The sequence below is a fragment of the Salvelinus fontinalis genome, chromosome 2 (genome assembly GCF_029448725.1).
Source record: "Salvelinus fontinalis isolate EN_2023a chromosome 2, ASM2944872v1, whole genome shotgun sequence".
Classification (NCBI taxonomy): Eukaryota; Metazoa; Chordata; class Actinopteri; order Salmoniformes; family Salmonidae; genus Salvelinus; species Salvelinus fontinalis.
Window position 1 is genome coordinate 24128070 of NC_074666.1, and position 20736 is coordinate 24148805.

Genomic DNA, 20736 nt, shown 5'->3' on the forward strand with positions numbered 1-20736 from the left:
CTTCCATGGCCTGCATATTCACCAGACATGTCACCCATGTCTGGCAAATAAAAAAAATAAAAACAGATACCTTATTTACATAAGTATTCAGACCCTTTGTTGTGAGACGCAAAATTGAGCTCAGGTGCATCCTGTTTCTATTGATCATCCTTGAGATGTTTCTACAACTTGATTGGAGTCCACCTGTGGTAAATTCAATTGATTGGACATGATTTGGAAAAGCACACACCTCTCTGTATAAGGATCCACAGTTGACAGTGCATGTCAGAGCAAAAAAGAAGCCATGACGTCGAAGGAATTTCTCTGTGGGGATGGGAGAACCTTCCAGAAGAGGATCTGCAGAGAAGAATGGGAGAAACTTCCCAAATACAGGTGTGCCAAGCTTGTAGCATCATACCCAAAAAGACCTGAGGCTGTAATCGCTGCCAGAAGTTCTTGAAAAAAGTAGTGAGTAAAGGTTCTGAATACTTATATAAATGTGATTAAAAATAATAATGTTTTATATAAATTTGCAAGTCATTATTGGGTATTGTGTGTTGATTTATGAGTAAAAAAACAAACAATTGAAACCATTTTAGAATAAGGCTGTAACATAACAAAATGTGGAAAAAGTCAAGGGGTCTGAATTCTTTCCGAATGCACTGTAACTATTTGTTCAGCACTTTTGAAATGTACAGCGATAGTATTCAGAACATGGGCCGTTATTACAGTTTTCGTCCTGTACACCAAGTCAGCACCGTAGGATAAATAAAGGGGCATATAAGCAGACAATGAAAGCTCTTACAATATTCAATGATTACATTTCTCCAAAACAGGCTATAGGCTACATGTGCACCACCAAGTCAGAACAGTAGGCTAAGTTATGAGGGAAAAAGGGACCAAATTATTATAGTGAGGCACAGGGCCTACAAACAGCTTACTACACAACATACACTCAGTATTACTTTTTTGGCTACAGTATTCATATCTCCCTGGCATATTACATTATTTATGCAGCAGCATATAAGACATTTCTGGACTCACCTTCTTGTGGACTCTAGAAAAAGTCCCATTTTTATTTTTATTGGCCAGTCTGAGATAAGGTTTTTTCTTTGCATCTCTGCCTAGAAGGCCAGCCTCCCGGAGTCGCCTCTTCACTTGACGTTGAGACTGGTGTTTTGCAGGTACTATTTAATGAAGCTGCCAGTTGAGGACTTGTGAGGCATCGGTTTCTCAAACTAGACATTCAAATGTACTTCTCCTCTTGCTCAGTTGTGCACCGGGGCCTACCATTCTTCTTTCTATTCTGTTTAGAGACAGTTTGTGCTGTTCTGTGATGGGAGTAGTACACAGCGTTGTACGAGATCTTCGGTTTCTTGTCAATTTCTCACATGGAATAGCCTTCATTTCTCAGAACAAGAATAGACTGACGAGTTTCAGAAGAAAGTGCTTTGTTTCTGGCCATTTGTAATCGAACCTACTAATGCTGATGCTCCAGATACTCAACTAGTCTAAAGAAGGCCAGTTGTATTGTTTATTTAATAAGCACAACAGTTTTCAGCTGTGCTAACATAATTGCAAAAGGGTTTTCTAATGATCAATTAGCATTTTTTAAATGATAAACTTGGATTAACTAACACAACGTGCCATTGGAACACAGGAGTGATGGTTGCTGATAATGGGCCTCTGTACGCCTATGTAGATATTCCATTAAAAATTGTTTCCAGCTGCAATAGTCATTTACAACATAAACAATGTCTACACTGTTTTTCTGATGAATTGGATGTTATTTTAATGGACAAAAAATGCACATTTCTTTCAATAACAAGGACATTTCTAAGTGACCCCAAACTTTTGAACAGTAGTGTACGTGTTCTCACCTTTCCACTGAGGGGTCATAGTTTGTAGGCCAAACCGTTCAGACACTACAAACGATTTTGTGAGAAGACCAGTTTTCGTGTCGTCTCATGGTCTGACAAATACTGCTCTAGCTCTGTCACCTTTCCCCGCAGATGCAGACGTGAGACATCGCAGCTGTGGCGGATTGAGACGCGTCCAATGAAAAAAATGCTGATATCTGTAGCTTCAACTGACTGATTTTTAAAATGGGATTATGCTAATTGATTTTCCGTCGCAGCGTGGACATTGTCTCTAGGGGGTTAACCAGAGATGAAAGAAATATACTCAAATACTGTAAAACTATTTGGTGCAATTTGCTTTGTGACTGCCCAAACGGGCAAGTGAAATGTTGTTTCGAAGACAACGTTAATTGCTTTGACTCCATTGTTTCATTTGTGCATGTGCATTTGTAGGCATTACACAATTCTCCTCTCTAAATTCCCTTTCCCCTCTGTGTGTCATTCACTCAATTGCGTTCCGATTTAAAAATGTCACTCCTTGACAAGAGTCACTAGAGACTCAAAGTCACCAGCGGGTAGAACAAAATTAAAACATTGTTTGTTAGGTGCAGGTAGTTGCAGAAACTATGGAATATGTGTTCCAATAATGAGCTTTAGTTTTTGAATAATTGCGTTCAGTCTATTTTCCGCTTAGGCTCCTTTACGAACTGCTAGTGCCATTTACAATTGGTTAGTCTAAACTATAACACCCCTAAACATAGACAGGTTTCACTGAAAATATGCAGAAACATTAGTTTGATAAAGACAGAGCATATTTTTTATCAGAATCATTAAGCATATGCCTACTCCCCAAATAGATGTCGGGACCATAATTCCTCACCATGCAGTCTTCAATATGGAATTGTTAATCCAACATCTGTATAATGAAAAGAAAACAGATTTGGGTTTGTAACCAAACATTTTTTTTCTTTCAACTCTCCAAATTGAGCCTTGTTTCAAATGATCACTCTTTGAAAATACGGTTCCCAGACTCTGTTCTATTTTGTTCTATTGTTCTATTTTCTGCTATATTACTGTACATCATGTTTTTTTTACTATAAAATAGGGATGTCTTCACTGTGAAAAGGGCTCAGGAAGTAAAAGCGTCTTGTCTGCTAAATGAACAAAACAAGGCTATGCCATTGCACAGCCATAGGCTACTACAAGCAAGCGCCACTGCCCTGCTCTGAACTTAGTCACTGTCACTAGCGAGCTACCAACCATTTCTCAACCCTGCAAATTACAGGCTGCTGCCCTATGTACATAGACCTGGAACACTGGCCCCTTTAGTAACCGTAATATCCGCATATTTTTTTCCAGTGCGGGCCTTGTGTTCTAAAAATATAATACTTTTTTTCACTAAGTACTCAAAAAAAAGAATCTTAATGTAAGCACTTAAACAGTCAGGAAATATCAAATACCCATCCCTAGCTTTAGCTAGCCCACAGGTTCCCAATCTCCCAACCTCATAACTAGCTACCAAAGAAGCCATTTCCGGCTATCAATCAAGTTAGAGTAGCTAGCTTGTCTAATATCTTAGCTGGCATGCCAGCTGGAAAGGTTGGTAGACTTTAGAAAAGCAAGCAATTACTAAATGTACTGAATAAGACTTGCATTACTTTCAATCTTTTACTCAGATTTTACCAGAGATGCAGAGAAGAAGATTTAGTTTATTTAAAAAAAGAACCACCAGTCATCATTCACCATTGTTACTATTGGGCAAAACATAAACCAATGCAACCAAAATAAACTGCAAATGCATCCAATAACTTTGTAGAAAAACAAGCTTGGTGTAGTAATTGTGCGCAAGGAATATGGGACCAAATACTACACTTTTGACGACTTTAATACCCTAAGTGAATTTGTCCAAATACTTCTTCACATGGTGGACTAGATACTTAAAGTGCTTTAATTTCTAAACGGTGCAACAGATGTGTGAAAATACCCTCAAATAAAAGGTGACATTCTGTACTGTTGCCTCGTATGAAACGCTTGATCTCAAATCCAAAATGCTGGAGTATAGAGCCCCCTCTTCCCCCCAAAAACACTGTGCAAATACATATGGAGGGGAGCGTATTTTCAACAACCTCAGTCTTCAAACAAAGGTTTCCACATTGTTTGTATGCACTGTTTGACCAATAATAGAATAGATTGAAAATGAGACAGAATATGTACTGAATTCATACACATACAATACATGGCACCAAACATCCTTTCTAAATGACATGCTAAGGACCATGACATGCAGATCTACAAATGTAACCCTGTAGTTTCTTTGTTTGGAGAGGAGAAACTCATGTTGTTTGTCTTCGAGTGCACTTACCTCGTCCCCAGACCAATTTCCCACAGACATTGTCGGTTGAACGTACTGACGTTTTCTTATTACTTTACTTGCTACTATGGGTTATTTTACTTTTCTCTGTTCATCTGATTTGACTGCCCCTAAACCCTATCATGACAACTGATGGTGATTACCTGTGTCCATGTTGATCTTGCTTGTCAGAGGAAATCTGTCTGGTCCAGAGACGAGGGGTTAGAACATCTACAGGTATATGGTGCTGAGTCTCCAGTGCTCAACATTACATCTGCTGTGTTCAAGGCTGCTCCACATGAATCTTTAATGAAACTGTACAAGTGCACCTTAAAGTCCAAGGACATGACAATATGTACTCTCTTACAGAATCCATATGCTGATGCTGCTCACAATTAAGACATGTGTACATGCATTCTGTATATAATGGGAAGTGGGTGGACTGAGAGATCTAAGCATGTGTGAACACAGGGATTAGTGTCAGTTGTCATGTGAAATTCAAAGCTAATGTTCCTCAGAACTTCTGACAATTGCATCCCCTAAAGCCCTGTCCTCATGACAGCCTGTTGTGTCTGCAGGGGCCAGGACAGATTCACTGAGAGAGAGAGAGCAGCAGGAGATGATGCTGGCATTACATTCAATCTCGGAAAAATATTTTATATTATATTATTTACTAATTTGTCAGTCTGCCATTGGAAGACCCACCTCAACCCTATTCAGACTTCTCAATGCATTATTCATATTGAGCCATTTCTTCAGAGAGGAATTCTGTTTGAAGTTATTTCATCCGGTATGAAATAGCCTCCAGCCTCCTAACTTTTCAATCTCATCTGTGAACCTCCAGACCATTACCCGTCTACTCTATAGATGGAGTGAGTTAAATAGCTTCAGGACATCATGTGGGATAGTTGTAGAATATAGAATAGGCTTTTAAGCAAAATGATCATGAATTACATAACAGGAAATCATTGTTCTGAAATTCAATATTTTATTTCACAGAAAAATGGCCTCACTGGTTTTGAATACATTCTATACATTAGTTGACGATACTCAGCAAGCACATACTTAATAAACACATATCTGGATTGGAAATGGGATTAGACCCTGGTGGATTCACAGAGATGCTCATTCCTATTACCTCTGTAGGAATGGCAACACCACAATAGTGACACCATCAAAATGTCCCATATAACAACAGCCAAAGGTCACATCAAAAGGTCAATGTTCACTCGCTGGTTCCTGGTTATCAAGTGGTAGGTCAGCCATGCTGAGTTTAAAGGCACAATCTGTCAGAATTGCTGATTTCCAATGGTCATTCATTTCAATTAATTACATAAATTATAATAATGACTTATGAGCTTAGTACATCTGCCTTACCCTATCATACCCCGATGGCTAAGGTTATTACTCTTTTTTTTGTAAACAATGTAAAGCTTGAACAATATCCATAATCTCCATAATCTCATCTGCCATTAAGAGTCCACAGGACTCTGCCACAGTCCATTATTTTTGCTTTAAAACTCTTGCATGATCTCTGTGTAAGCAAGTAAACCAAGTCATCTGATCTTCCCCAGTCAGAGGTTTTCCTCTTTGCCAATGTGTCTGTCATTAATTAATCAAAAATGCACTTCTATTTTTATCAATCAGCATGTAATATTTACCTAATATAACACATAAAAGACACATTTCAGTTCAAATCTGAGCCATTGATCTTTTAACTTATGAAATATGTACAGTTAAAGTCGGAAGTTTGCATAGACCTGAGCCAAATACATTTAAACTCAGTTTTTCACAACTCCTGACATTTAATCCTAGTAAAAAATCCCGGTCTTAGGTCAGTTAGGATCACCACTTTATTTTAAGAATGTGAAATGTCAGAATAATGGTAGAGAGAATGATTTATTTCAGATTTTATTTCTTTCATCACATTCCGAGTTTACATACACTCAATTAGTATTTGGTAGCATTGCCTTTAAATTGTTTAAGTTGGGTCAAACGTTTTGGGTAGCCTTCCACAAGCTTCCCACAATAAGTTGGGTAAACTTTGGCCCATTCCTCCTGACAGAGCTGGTGTAACTGAGTCAGGTTTGTAGTGTGTGCTACAAAGAGCACACACTTTTTCAGTTCTGCCCACAGATTTTCTATAGGATTGTGGTCAGGGCTTTGTAATGGCCACTCCAAGACCTTGACTTGTTGTCCTTAAGCCATTTTGCCACAACTTTGGAAGTATGCTTGGGGTCATTGTCCATTTGGAAGATCCATTTGCGACCAAGCTTTAACATCATGACTGATGTCTTGAGATGTTGCTTCAATATATCCACATAATTTTCCATCCTCATGATGCCATCTATTTTGTGAAGTGCACCAGGCCCTCCTGCAGCCAAGCACCCCCACAACATGATGCTGCCACCCCTGTGCTTCACGGTTGGGATAGTGTTCTTCGTCTTGCAAGCATACCCCTTTTTCCTCCAAAGATAACTATGGTCATTATGGCCAAACAGTTCTATTTTTGTTTCATCAGACCAGAGGACATTTCTCCAAAAAGTACGATCTTTGTCCCCATTGCAGTTGAAAACCGTAGTCTTTCTTTTTTTATGGCGGTTTTGGAGCAGTGGCTTCTTCCTTGCTGAGCGGCCTTTCAGGTTATGTTGATATAGAACTCGTTTTACTGTGGATATAGAAACTTTTGTACCCGTTTCCTCCAGCATCTTCACAAGGCCCTTTGCTGTTGTTCTGGGATTGATTTGCACCGTTCGCACCAAAGTATGTTTATCCATGACATCATTTTCTGGAATTTTCAAGCTGTTTAAAGGCACAGTCAACTTAGTGTATGTAAACTTCTGACCCACTGGAATTGTGGTACAGTGAATTATAAGTGAAATAATCTGTAAACAATTGTTGGAAAAAATACTTGTGTCATGCATAAAGTAGATTTCCTAACCGACTTGCCAAAACTATAGTTTGTTAACAAGAAATTTGTGGAGTGGTTGAAAAACAAGTTTTTATGACTCCAACCTAAGTGTATATAAACTTCCGACTTCAACTGTAAGTGTTTCCCTTTTGCTAAATGTTGCTTTTTTCTGCAAAGCAGTAAAGTGTTGATATTATCTTCACTGTAGACTCGTGAGCCATACTCACAGTCTTGCACTACCTGTAGCTAGCTACAGTATATGAAAGGATGCCCAAGATCCTGGTCAGTTGGAATAGAGCACATGAAAATCTAATGGAACTTTATTTCACAGATCAATTGCTCAGCTTCTCTATGATACTCTGAGTAAAGTAGAAAGCGTTTCTGATGACTAGAGTTGAGCTTGCTGTCCTGCCTGTCCATCTGTTGATAGTGGTTTCGATTGGTGGAGGAGGAGAGAAAGGCACAGTATTCAGGGACCAGGGTCCATGCTGCTCAGTTCTTTGACGGTCCTTGCTATCTGGGTCCTTGGGATGTCCAACTCTGACGTCATCCCATTGAAGTTGAAATTGAAAATGGTAAGGGTTAAGGGTAGGGTTTAGGGTAGGGACGTCCCATGGACCCCGGATAGCAGTAACCGTTCTTTGACAGATGCTTTTGCCCTTCTCTTCTCTTTCCTCACAGGCATTGGTCAGACGGGTGTGGGGGAGGGCGAGAAGGGGGGGGAGCTCTGCATGGGGGTGGGGCCTGAGGGGGTGGGGGCAGCGAGCCAGTTGGGGAAGGGGGTGTGGCGGAGCTAATGGGTGGAGGGGTGGCAGGGCAAAATAGGAGAGGGGTGGGAGGGCAAAGGGGTGGAGGGGTGGGTGGAGAAACAGATGGGGGAGGACTTAGAGAAGTGGGGGGCAGAGCTCGGTTTGGAGGGGGGGTGTAAGGGGGAGGGGTGATGCAGGAGGGAGGGGGGGGAGTGGATGGCAGAGGTGGTAGAGTAGAAGTGGGAGAGGGGGGCATGTGGGAGAGGGTGCTGTGTGAGGAAGGGTGACTGTAGGTGTGAGGCAGACTGTAGATGGCTGTGGAGGGCTGGTTGTAGACTGGATAACGAGGTGCAGGGTAGGCTTTCACCCGGGTGAAGCTAATGCACCTGCCCTGTAAGTTAGGAGAGAGGGATACAACAGGGAAGAGTGCAATCAGAGGCAGTCATCAGTGTTTTACTGATGCATTGGCGTTATTGCACATCTCTGAATTATTTTATAACGTTTCCATGCAAAGTGGATTTATAGACCTTAGCGTCTCCATTCAAATAGGATCGGAAGGGAATAATACGACCAATCTATCATTTTATTTGTTTTCCGTTCGGAATAATGTGCTGACTCCATCTTGTCTTCTGCTTAGCTATAAATGTCAAATTCAGTCAAAACAACAAGGAGATTTACTCAGGTAGCAACAGCTTCGGAAAGATGCGGAGAGGGGGAATTTTGTAGATGGTTTGCCCCATCCTCCTATCCACATCTGTCATTGAGACCATATAAAAATAAAACTCCCAGCTAGGCTAGAGTTACAGGAAGGTGGGGATGTGGGTAGTCATCTAACATTAATGGCTTCAGCAGATTAGAACACATTCCTTCAGGTTGGAGCAATACAGTATTAGCACTTCAGCCTGTAAATGCCAGGTTACTTTGAGCCTTCCTCGCAGCCACTCTGTCTGTGCACTGTTATAATGATTAACAGCTGCAACTTTTCTGCTCTATGATTTACTGCCTGGCTTGACATGGTTTAAAATATTAGGTTTTAAGATTATTTAATGAAGAAATGGGCAGTGAGTGCATTGAAAAGCAGTTTTAACAAATTAATTGGCGTTCAAAACTGCCAACGTGATGAGTGTGTAGGGATGTAATGAAAATGCCCACTCTCCTCAACTGCCTGGTGGAATAGTTTAGATGAAGAAAAAAAATGATTATAAAGGTTCTGGAAGAATCATCGCAAAAAAAACTAAGTGTAAAAAGAGAATAATAAAGGAAGAGGGTAAACTGAAGCCGAGCCCCTCTCTACTTTCCAGGCTGTCAGCTTTGCTCCTCAGGATGTGGTCTTGGCTCCAGACCTTCCTATTTCCCTCACTTTTACAGGAGTTTGAGTTCTTCTTTCTCTTGAGGATTTGCAACAGAATGGGCCTAGGCATTACGTAGTGTGGTCTTTGCCTCCTTAAAGGAGCAGTCTGTTGTTGCTACATCCATTTTTGTCTCATAAATGTTTTATATGTACCCATTGATTCTTGAAGAAAGTAAATGCCTCATGAGCTTAGTTCTGTTGTACCCCATCAGAACCCAAAATATAAGCTTGTTTTACTCCAATGTTTGTAAACAAAGTAAATGTAAACACACACTATATAGCCTCAGAACATGGTTAAAGCTATACTTTTGATATCATGGATAGTTCATTGCTCTGTCTATGAATTTGAGAGTGGTTACACTTCTCCGTAACCATCCCTCAGCTTTTCACCAAAGCAGGGGCGGGGAAACACTTAAAAAAAAAATCAACTGCTGATTTCAACCGCTTTAACTGTTTCCTCTGATTGTATTTTTTTCATGCTTCTCTTGCATAACAGCATATCTAAGTGCTGGGCCAGTGGGCCTTATGATCCCTTAGAAGAGCTTTGAAAGAAAATCCCCTGTAAGCCATCATTCTCTGTCATATAGGTAAGCATCAGTCACACACTGGCTTTCTTATTGAGTTGCTAAAAGGCTTTCCATGACTCTGCATATCCTTGTGTCAGCCCATACAGTGCAGTGACAGCAGGTAGCATGCGTTGGATGTGTCTTTCTCTATGCTGTTTGTCTTCGTGTCGTACCTTGTCTCCAGGATGGGGTCTCATCACAGACACCCTATCATAGCCTTTCCTCAGGAACACCCACAGAGCATCCAGCTTGCCCTGAACAAAGACAGGAGACAGTAAAGGGAAGAGAAGAACGTTACATAATAGACAAACATGATAATACCAATAATATTGACTGCGTGGTTGCATGTCAGTTGCTTTACACTGCTGTGCTTTGTTTCTATACTGTATATGGTATAGTATACAGGTCTGTTGATCAGTCGGACTGTCTGTCTGCCTGGTGTTCTTTGTCCGTGGAAGGCTGTTTCCCTCAACATCATAATAGTCAAGGAGAAGGGTATATGTCTGTGTCTGTCTGTCTGGTTCTCTTTGTCCATGGAAAGCTGTGTCCCTCCACGTCATAGCAGTCAGGGAGGAGGGTAGGTAGAGATAAAGGGGAAGGAATGTATTGGGTTGGGACTAGCACCAGCTCCCCTCTTCTCTGCAGATTTCGTCCTCCCGAGGTCGGCTCAGTTCATGCCTGGTTCATATTACGGCTCATCCAGCTGACTGAGACGTTATGAAACAAACTTCCTGGAAATGTTGACGCTACAGGAACACTGCAACTAACTAAGAATTCTTTTGATCATAGACATTTTTGGGGGGGTAATGGAATTTAGAGTGCATATGATTGCGTGTGTATGCGAGTGGAAGGTACTGCAATTTTGTTCTTGTTATTGCCCCACTCAATTACAAGAAATTTGAACTTGTATGGTATACCATACATGTTTTTGATCTTTTCCATGGAGTGTAGAGTGCATATGATGCACTTGTATTTCGATAGGAAGGTACTGCAATTTTGTTCTTGTTATTCCACTACTCAACTAGAAATTGTACCTTTTATGGTAGCCACCTCATGCAACCTGGCAACAAGGGTATCCAATTTGTTGCTATTGTTTTTCAACTTCCTGCGCATTGACACCGCTGGTGATGGTAAATGTAAATGACAAAAATATCAAAAATGTTTAATGCACACAGAATTGGAAAGATGTGTTAATTATCTGGTGTGGAAAATTATTGAAAACTTAACTTTTTTGTTTTTACGTAGTAATAGCACTCAGAAGATGATGAAGGGTTAGGAAAAGGCTATCCAAACATTCCTGACCTGCAAACCAATATTTCATTCAGAATTGGTTAAAATTAGGTCAGGGTTTTGGATTTTGGTCAGTCTTTTTGGAGGTCAGCAGTGTCCTTATAAATGCTCTTAGCATAATTAGCATTCCCCATAGGCATGGCAGGTTAACGTTAGCTTTGTGGCACAACAGATTGTCTTCCTAAAATATTTCTGCGTTGTTTCTGTAATTTGTCAATGTTATTCTGTGTCTAACAACATGTCTTTTCAAGTATTGCTCTTTGATTGAAAATGGAAATAGCCTTTGTGGATAACGACTATTAGATACAGTGTAATTACGCTAGCTAGATAACCATCTATGTTGAGTCTATGGGAATGCTAATGTCGGCATCCTACTACATGAGAATAAATGTTTTGATTTTTTCAACCCAAATTTTTTTACTTAGAATTAACATATCGTTTAGATTCTCTGCACTTTTAATAATTTTGGCAAATATAATTTATACACTACATGACAAAAAGTATGTAGACACCTGCTTGTTGAACATCTAATTTCAAAATCATGGGCATTAGTATGGAGTTGGTCCCCCTTTTGCAGCTATAACAGCCTCCCCTCTTCTGGGAAGGCTAGATGTTAGAACAATGCTACGGAGACTTGCTTCCATTCAGCCACAAGATCATTAGTGAGGTTGGGCACTAACGTTGGCCTGGGTCTCAGTCAGCGTTCTAATTCATCCCAAAGGTGTTCGATGGGGTTGAGTTCATGGCTCTGTGCAGGCCAGTCAAGTTCTTCCACACAGATCTCGACAAACCATTTCTGAATAGACCTCACTTTGTGCATGGGGGCATTGTCATGCTGAAACAGGAAAGGGCCTTCCTCAGACTATTGCCACAAAGTTGGAAGCACAGAATTGTCTAGATTCTGTATGCTGTAGCGTTAGATTTCCCTTCACTGGAACTAAGGGGCCTAGCCCAAACCATGAAAAACAGCCCCAGACTATTATTCATCCTCCACCAAACTTTACAGTTGGCACTATGCATTGGGGCAGGTAGCGTTCTCCTGGCATCCGCCAAACCCAGATTCGTCTGTCAAACTGTCGGATGGGAAAGCGTGATTCAACATTCCAGAGAATGCGTTTCCACTGCTCCAGAGTCCAACGGCGGCGAGCTTTACACCACTCCAGTCGACGCTTGGAATTGCGCATGGCGATCTTAGGCTTGTGTGCGGCTATTCGGGCATGGAAACCCATTTCATGAAGCTCCCAACAAACAGTAATTGTGCTGACGTTGTTTTCAGAGGCAGTTTGAAACTCGGTAGTGAGTGTTGCAACCGAGGACAGACGCTTCTGTTAGCTTGTGTGGCCTATCATTTTGCGGCTGAGCCGTTGTTGCTCCTAGACGTTTCCAGTTCACAATAACAGCACTTACACTTGACCGGGGCAGCTCTAGCAGGGCAGACATTTGAAGGACTTGTTGGAAAGGTGGCTTCCGAGGACGGTGCCACGTTGAAAGTCACTGAGCTCTACTGAATTCTACTGCCAATGTTTGGAGATTGCATGGCTGTGTGCGCGGTTTTATACACCTGTCAGAAACGCGTGTGGCTGAAATAGCCAAATCCAATCATTTGAAGGGGTGTTCACATTGTTTTGTATATATAGTGTATTTACCAACATCTCTTCACTGTGTAACAACAGGCCGGAATGGGTCTTAAGTTGGAAAACAACCACATTTGATCAGGAACTGGGTGTGGCTACGTAACATAAAGTGAACAGTACCTTTATAGGGGAGTACCATTTCTGGGGACTGATGGGTTTGTGCATGCCGTTGTTGAGAGTGCGTGTTGGTGCCATGTCAAACTCCTGCTCTGGCATCTTGACGCGGGCATTCTTGGCTTTCTCTAGTTTGGCCCCTTCCTCAGTAGAACCCTTATCGCCCCAGCGGACCTGAACAGGGACAGGCAACAACAGTCAGTGGCAGGGGAATGGTAATATAATGAGCAGAGCTGAGCCGTAATTGGATGAAGGGCACAGCAGCCCGGGCACAACAGTCAGTGCATTTCTTTCTCACCTCCATTCTCTTGATGCCACCCACACCTCGGCCACCGTAGTATGAGGCATCCACAGTGGGCCACCTCTTCTTGGGATACCCGTCCTCGTCCTCGTCCTTACAATAGAAGAAAAAGAGATCCGTCTTATGGTACCCTTGCCCTATAATGTTCACGATATCAGATGCCTTCAACTCAACCAATGATATTGTTGCAAACAAGCAAGGCAGAGGTCATGCTAAACTTGATGTCCTGGTCAAGTTCAACCAAGTCTCACAAATATATACAGTACCAGTCAAAAGTTTGGACACACCTAAGGGTTTTCCTTTATTTTTTTTACTATTTTCTACATTGTAGAATAATAGTGAAGACATCAAAACTATGAAATAACACATATTTATTTTTTATTTTTTTATTTTACCAGGTAAGTTGACTGAGAACACGTTCTCATTTGCAGCAACGACCTGGGGAATAGTTACAGGGGAGAGGAGGGGGATGAATGAGCCAATTGTAAACTGGGGATTATTAGGTGACCATGATGGTTTGAGGGCCAGATTGGGAATTTAGCCAGGACACCGGGGTTAACACCCCTACTCTTACGATAAGTGCCATGGGATCTTTAATGACCTCAGAGAGTCAGGACACCCGTTTAACGTCCCATCCGAAAGACGGCACCCTACACAGAGCAGTGTCCCCAATCACTGCCCTGGGGCATTGGGATATTTTTTTAGACCAGAGGAAAGAGTGCCTCCTACTGGCCCTCCAACACCACTTCCAGCAGCATCTGGTCTCCCATCCAGGGACTGACCAGGACCAACCCTGCTTAGCTTCAGAAACAAGCCAGCAGTGGTATGCAGGGTGGTATGCTGCTGGCATATGGAATCATGTAGTAACCAAAAAAGTGTTAAACAAATCAAAATATATATTTTTATATTTGAGATTCTTCAAAGTAGCCACTCTTTGCCTTGATGACAGCTTTGCACACACTTGGCATTCTATCAACCAGCTTCATGAGGTATTCACCCGGAATGCATTTCAATTAACAGGTGTGCCTCGTTAAATGTTCATTTGTGGAATTTCTTTCTTTCTTAATGCGTTTGAACCATTCAGTTGTGCTGTAACAAGGTAGGGTTGGTTTACAGAAGATAGCCCTATTTGGTAAAAGACCAAGTCCATATTATGGCAAGAACAGCTCAAATAATTAAAGAGAAACGACAGTCCGTCATTACTTTAAGACATGAAGGTCAGTCAATCTAGAAAATGTCAAGAACTTTGAAAGTTTCTTCAAATGCAGTCGCAAAAACCGTCAAGCGCTATGATGAAACTGGCTCTCATGAGTACCGCCACAGGAAAGGAAGACCCAGAGTTACCTCTGCTGCAGAGGATAAATTCATTAGAATAACTGCACCTCAGATTGTAGCCCAAATAAATGCTTCACAGAGTTCAAGTAACAGACACATCTCAACATCAATTGTTCAGAGGAGACTGTGTGAATCAGGCCTTCACAGTCGAATTGCTGCAAAGAAACCACTACTAAAGGACAACAATAAAAAGAAGAGACTGGCTTGGGCCAAGAAACACGAGCAATGGACATTAGACCGGTAGAAATCTGTCCTATGGTCTGATGAATCCAAATTTGATATTTTTGGTTCGAACCACACTTAACCAGCATGGCTACCACAGTGATACGCCAACCCATCTGGTTTGCGCTTAGTGGGACTATCATTTATTTTCCAACAGGACAATGACCCAAAACACACCTCCAGGCTGTGTAAGGGCTATTTGACCAAGAAGGAGAGTGATGGAGTGCTGCATCTGGCCTCAACAATCACCCGACCTCAACCCAACTGCGATGGTTTGGGTTGAGTTGGACCGCAGGGTGAAGGAAAAGCAGCCAACCTGTGCTCAGCATATGTGGGAACTCCTTCAAGGCTGTTGGAAAAGCATTCCAGGTAAAGCTGATTGAGAGAATGCCAAGAGTGTGCAAAAGTGTCATCAAGGCAAAGGATGGCTACTTTGAAGAATCTAAGATATTTTTTGATTTGTTTAACACTTTTTTGGTTACTGCTTTATTCCATAGGTGTTATTTCATAGTTTTCATGTCTTCATTATTATTCTACAATGTAGAAAATAGTAAAAATTAAGAAAAACCCTTGAATGAGTAGGTGTGTACAAACTATTTATTGGTACTGTATGTAACATGGCATCCCTGTGGTGTGTGACCATGAAGTCTCCCCGTTAGAAACTGCAGCCGCATCTAAGAGCCTGAAAACAGTTACAGTACACAGTAACTAAACTTGTAGCATGACTAAACTGACTAGACTAAACTTGATTTGATTTTAAACTCCTCTCTCTACCTAAAGAGCTGGGCTGCTATCCAGTTTACTGGACAGAAAGTCAAACAACTCCATCCATCTGGAATAATGTCAGACCAATCTGCCCTGTCAATGCTGAACGTCTGCTTCTATCGGGTTAAAATGGAAAATGACAGCTGTGAGTCAATAACTCTATCTAATCCCTATTATGCTCCTGCAGGTTCAGAGCCCTTTGAGGCAGAGAGAGCTGGCTGTTTCAGAGCAGACAACAGGAGACAGAGACACAGTGAGCCTTATAACAGGGTATGATAGTAATGTTTCAACTCTACAAGGTCTAGAAACAAAGTATATGAGACTACAAGATTTACTCACTGAGCTGTCCTCCAGTACCGGAGGTGGAGGCTCATGGATGATCTGCAAAGATGGAAAAAGAAACTGAATCATAATCATAAAAAATTATGTTTTCCATTGGCATACTGTACTGTACGGTACAGGAAATTAGTTTGAATTTGAGAGTGTGATAATGAGAGAATGGTTTGATGACAGAGTGTTACCTACAGTGCCTAGTGAAAGTCTACAGTACACACCCCTTGCACGGTCTTTACAGAGGGTTTATTTGCTGTATTGTCATGCAGAATCACTTAACAGCCTTACTGCAAACAAAATGGATGATTTGTAATGGATTTTTTAACATAGGCATTCTTCTTTTCACTTTTTCATAACAGGCCAGTCATGTGGAGTGAATGCAATGTTGTTGATCCTCTTTATTTTCAAGTATTGTGGCGGCAACATCATGTTATGGGTACGCTTGTCACCGGCAGGGACTGGGGAGTTTCTCAGGATAAAAAAACATGAAAGGAGCAAAGTGCAAAATCAAATCAAATGTTATTGGTCACATACACAAGGTTAGCAGATGTTAATGTGAGTGTAGCTAAATGCTTGTGCTTCTAGTTCCGACCATGTAGTAATATCTAACAAGTAATCTAACAATTTCACAACAACTACCTTAAACACACAAGTGTAAAGGAATGAATAAGGATATGTACATATAAATATATGGATGAGCGATGGCCGAATGGCATAGGCAAGATGCAGTGGATGGTATAGAGTACAGTATATATGTATGAAATGAGTAATGTAGGGTATGTAAACATTATATAAAGTGGCATTGTTTAAAGTGACTAGTGATAGATTTATTACATCCAATTTTCAATTATTAAAGTGGCTAGAGATTTGAGTCAGTATGTTGGCATCAGCCACTCAATGTTAGTGATGGCTGTTTAACAGTCTGATGGCCTTGAGATAGAAGCTGTTTTTCAGTCTCTCGGTCCCAGCTTTGATGCACCTGTACTGACCCCGCCTTCTGGATGATAGCAGGGTGAACACCAGTGGCTCGGGTGGTTGTTGTCCTTGATGATCTTTTTGGCCTTCCTGTGACATCGGGTGGTGTAGGTGTCTTGGAGGGCAGGTAGTTTGCCCCCGGTGATGCGTTGTGCAGACCTCACTACCCTCTGGAGAGCCTTGCGGTTGTGGGTGGAGCAGTTGCCGTACCAGGCGGTGATACAGCCCGACAGGATGCTCTCGATTGTGCATCTGTAAAAATTTGTGAGTGCTTTTGGTGACAAGCCAAATTTCTTCAGCCTCCTGAGGTTGAAGAGGCGCTGTTGCGCCTTCTTCACCACGTTGTCTGTGTGGGTGGACCATTTCAGTTTGTGCGGGATGTGTACGCCGAGGAACTTAAAACTTTCCACCTTCTCCACTACTGTCCTGTCGATGTGGATAGGGGGTGCTCCCTCTGCTGTTTCCTGAAGTCCACGATCATCTCCTTTGTTTTGTTGATGCTGAGTGTGAGGTTGTTTTTCTGACACCACACTCCGAGGGCCCTCACCTCCTCCCTGTAGGCCGTCTCGTCATTGTTGGTAATCAAGCCTACCACTGTAGTGTCGTCTGCATACTTGATTATTGAGTTGACTGCGTGGCCATGTACGCCTCCATGGGTGAACAGGGAGTACAGGAGAGGGCTGAGAACGCACCCTTGTGGGGCCCCAGTGTTGAGGATCAGCGGGGTGGAGATGTTGTTTCCTACCCTCACCACCTGGGGGCAGTCCGTCAGATAGTCCAGGACCCAGTTGCACAGGGCGGGGTCGAGACCCAGCGCCTCGAGCTTAATGACGAGTTTGGAGGGTACTATGGTGTTAAATGCTGAGCTGTAGTCGATGAACAACATTCTTACATAGGTATTCCTCTTGTCCAGATGGGTTAGGGCAGTGTGATTGCGATTGTGTTGTCTGTGGACCTATTGGGGCGGTAAGCAAATTGGAGTGGGTCTAGGGTGTCACGTAGGGTGGAGGTGATATGATCCTTGACTATTCTCTCAAAGCACTTCATGATGACGGAAGTGAGTGCTACGGGGCGATAGTCGTTTAGCTCAGTTACCTTAGCTTCCTTGGGAACAGGAACAATGGTGGCCCTCTTGAAGCATGTGGGAACAGCAGACTGGGATAAGGATTGATTGAATATGTCCATAAACACACCAGCCAGCTGGTCTGCGCATGCTCTGAGGATGCGGCTAGGGATGCCGTCTGGGCCTGCAGCCTTGCGAGGGTTAACACGTTTAAATGTTTTACTCACGTTGGCTGCGGTGAAGGAGAGTCCGCAGGTTTTGGTAGCGGGCCGTGTCGGTGGCACTGTATTGTCCTCAACGTGAGCAAAGAAGTTCTTTAGTTTGTCTGGGAGCGAGACATCTGGGTCCGCAACGGGGCTGGTTTTCTTTTTGTAGTCCGTGACTGACTGTAGACCCTGCCACATTCCTTTCGTGTCTGAGCCGTTGAATTGCGACTGTACTTTGTCTCTATACTGACGCTTAGCTTGTTTGATTCCTTGCAGAGGGAATAGCTACACTGTTTGTATTCGGTCATATTTCCGGTCGCCTTGCCCTGATTTAAAACCAGTGGTTCGTGCTTTCAGTTTTGTGCGAATGCTGCCATTAATCCTCGGTTTCTGGTTGGGGAAGGTCTTAATAGTCGCTGTTGGTACAACATCACCGATGCACTTGCTAATAAACTCGCTCACCGAATCAGCATATACATTAATGTTGTTGTTCGACGCTATCCGGAACATATCCCAGTCCACGTGATTGAAGCAATCTTGAAGCGTGGAATCAGATTGGTCAGACCAGCGTTGAACAGACCTGAGCACAGGCGTTTCCTGTTTTAGTTTCTGTCTATAGGCTGGGAGCAACAAAATGGAGTCGTGGTCAGATTTGCCGAAAGGAGGGTGAGGGATGGCTTTGTATGCGTCGCGGAAGTTAGAGTAACAATGGTCCAGATCCAGGTTAAATGTTAGAGGAAAACCCGCCGTAGTCTTCTGAGAACCTAACCCCGGGATAGTTTTATTTTTCAGCGAGAAAATTACATGCATTTTAATGCCAAAGACACACCAGACTGGCTTTCCGAGGTGGTGAGTGTTCCTGAATGTTCCAGTCTCAGTCTTGACTTAAATCTGCTTGAAAATCAGAGACATGGTTTGAATATTGCTGTCCTGCAATTATTCCCAACCAAATTTACTGAACTTGAGCAATTTTTACAAAAACAATAGATATACAATGAGTATACAAAACATTAAGAACTGCTCTCTCCATTACATAGATTGACCAGGTGAATCCAGGTGAAAGCTATGATCCCTTATTGATCTCACTTGTTAAATCCACTTCAGTCAGAGTAGATGAAGGGGAAGAGACAGGTTAAATAAGGATTTTTAAACCTTGAGGCAATTGATACATGGCTTGTGTATGTGTGCCATTCAGTTAGTGGAATGGGCAAGACAAAATATTTACGTGCCTTTTGAACAGGATATGGTAGTAGGTGCCAGGCGCACCGGTTTGTGTCAAGAACTGTAACGTAACGAGTTTTTCACGCTCAACAGTTTCCCATGCGTATCAAGAGTGGTCCACCACCCAAAGGACATCCAGCCAACTTGACACAACTGTGGGAAGCATTGGAGTCAACATGGGCCAGCATCCCTGTGGAATGCTTTCGAGACCTTGTAGAGTCCGTGCCCTGATGAATTGAGGCTTTTCTGAAGGCGAAAGGGGGGTTGCAACTCAATATTAGGAAGGTGGTCCTAACGTTTGGTATGCTCAGTGTTTGTTGTCCTAAGAGATGTGCAAAGTTGGTAGAATCGTATTCAAAATGATACACAGCTGTAATGGATGCCAGTATTAACTCGGGGGTGTGAAAAAATATCAAATTGAATCACTTTTTAGATGTAATTTTAAAGCTGCAAAACATGAAGACTGTGCAAGGGGGGTGTAGACTTTCACTAGCGACTATATTAATTTTTTGTATGTTTGTTTTTTAGAGGTACTGTAGATGAAACACAATCTCATGAACAAATACTGTGTACTGCAATATCCCAATATACACACACACACTTCACGAAAGGATTACAAAAATTATCTCCTCTTGGACCTTCATTGGGACAAGATGGCTGACGTACCACTGTGCAGCAGAGAGGCCAGAACCACCAGAGCAGAGCCAGCGTCAGGAGGAGCAGCAGGATGAGCAGAGCTATGGCCAAGAATGTCCCGTCAGACTGTGGGAGGCCAAGAGAGGAAATAAGGTCAGAACCTGGTGTACGTAAACTCAAATCTGTGTTTGAACACAAGCTGTATTACCCCCCAGGAATAGACATGGAAGAGTACAGTACTAAAATGAGTAAAACATTTAGAAGCACAACACTGTAGAGAAGGGGTGAGGGGTTGATACTTACACAGCTGACAGAGGTGATGGTGACAGAACTAGATATGAAACTCAGGCCATTGTTCATACTGACGTGGAGGGTAGCTGCCCTGAGGGAGGTGAGAGGAAGGTGAGGGGTGAGGTGACTGCACTGTTTGTATATTTTGCTCTAATATCCTTCAACACATCTCTGTTTTAATTTCAGAGACCGATTGCTTTTCTGAGAAAATACAGTTAGTCGGAAGTTTGCAACACCTTAGCCAAATACATTTAAACTCAGTTTTTCACAATTCCTTACATTTAATCAGAGTAAAAAATCCCTGTTTTAGGTCAGTTAGGATCGCCACTTTATTTTAAGAATGTGAAATGTCAGAATAATAGTAGAGAGAGATTTATTTCACCTTATATTTCTTTCATCACATTCCCAGTGGGTCAGAAGTTTACATACACTCAATTAGTATTTGGTAGCATTGCCTTTTTAAATTGTTTAAGTTGGGTCAAAAGTTTCGGGTAGACTTCCACAAGCTTCCCACAATAAGTTGGGGGAATTTTGGCCCATTCCTCCTGACAGAGCTGGTGTAACTGAGTCAGGTTTGTAGGCCTC

The 20736-nt window shown here is 42.2% G+C and overlaps 1 protein-coding gene across 1 annotated transcript in view; it reads right to left on the minus strand.

The window, feature by feature from the left end:
• Nucleotides 1-5153: 5153 nt before the first annotated feature.
• The window catches only part of LOC129815117 (anthrax toxin receptor 1-like), a 51516-nt gene continuing 35933 nt past the window's right edge, over nucleotides 5154-20736 (minus strand). Inside the window, exons 12-18 of the mRNA XM_055868503.1 lie at nucleotides 20164-20242; nucleotides 19891-19986; nucleotides 15766-15807; nucleotides 13102-13197; nucleotides 12810-12977; nucleotides 9939-10019; nucleotides 5154-8239 (exon numbers count right to left, since the gene is read on the minus strand). Of these exons, the coding sequence (XP_055724478.1) occupies nucleotides 7775-8239; nucleotides 9939-10019; nucleotides 12810-12977; nucleotides 13102-13197; nucleotides 15766-15807; nucleotides 19891-19986; nucleotides 20164-20242 (1027 nt within the window). The 3' untranslated portion in view covers nucleotides 5154-7774. The remainder of the gene's footprint in view (nucleotides 8240-9938; nucleotides 10020-12809; nucleotides 12978-13101; nucleotides 13198-15765; nucleotides 15808-19890; nucleotides 19987-20163; nucleotides 20243-20736) is intronic.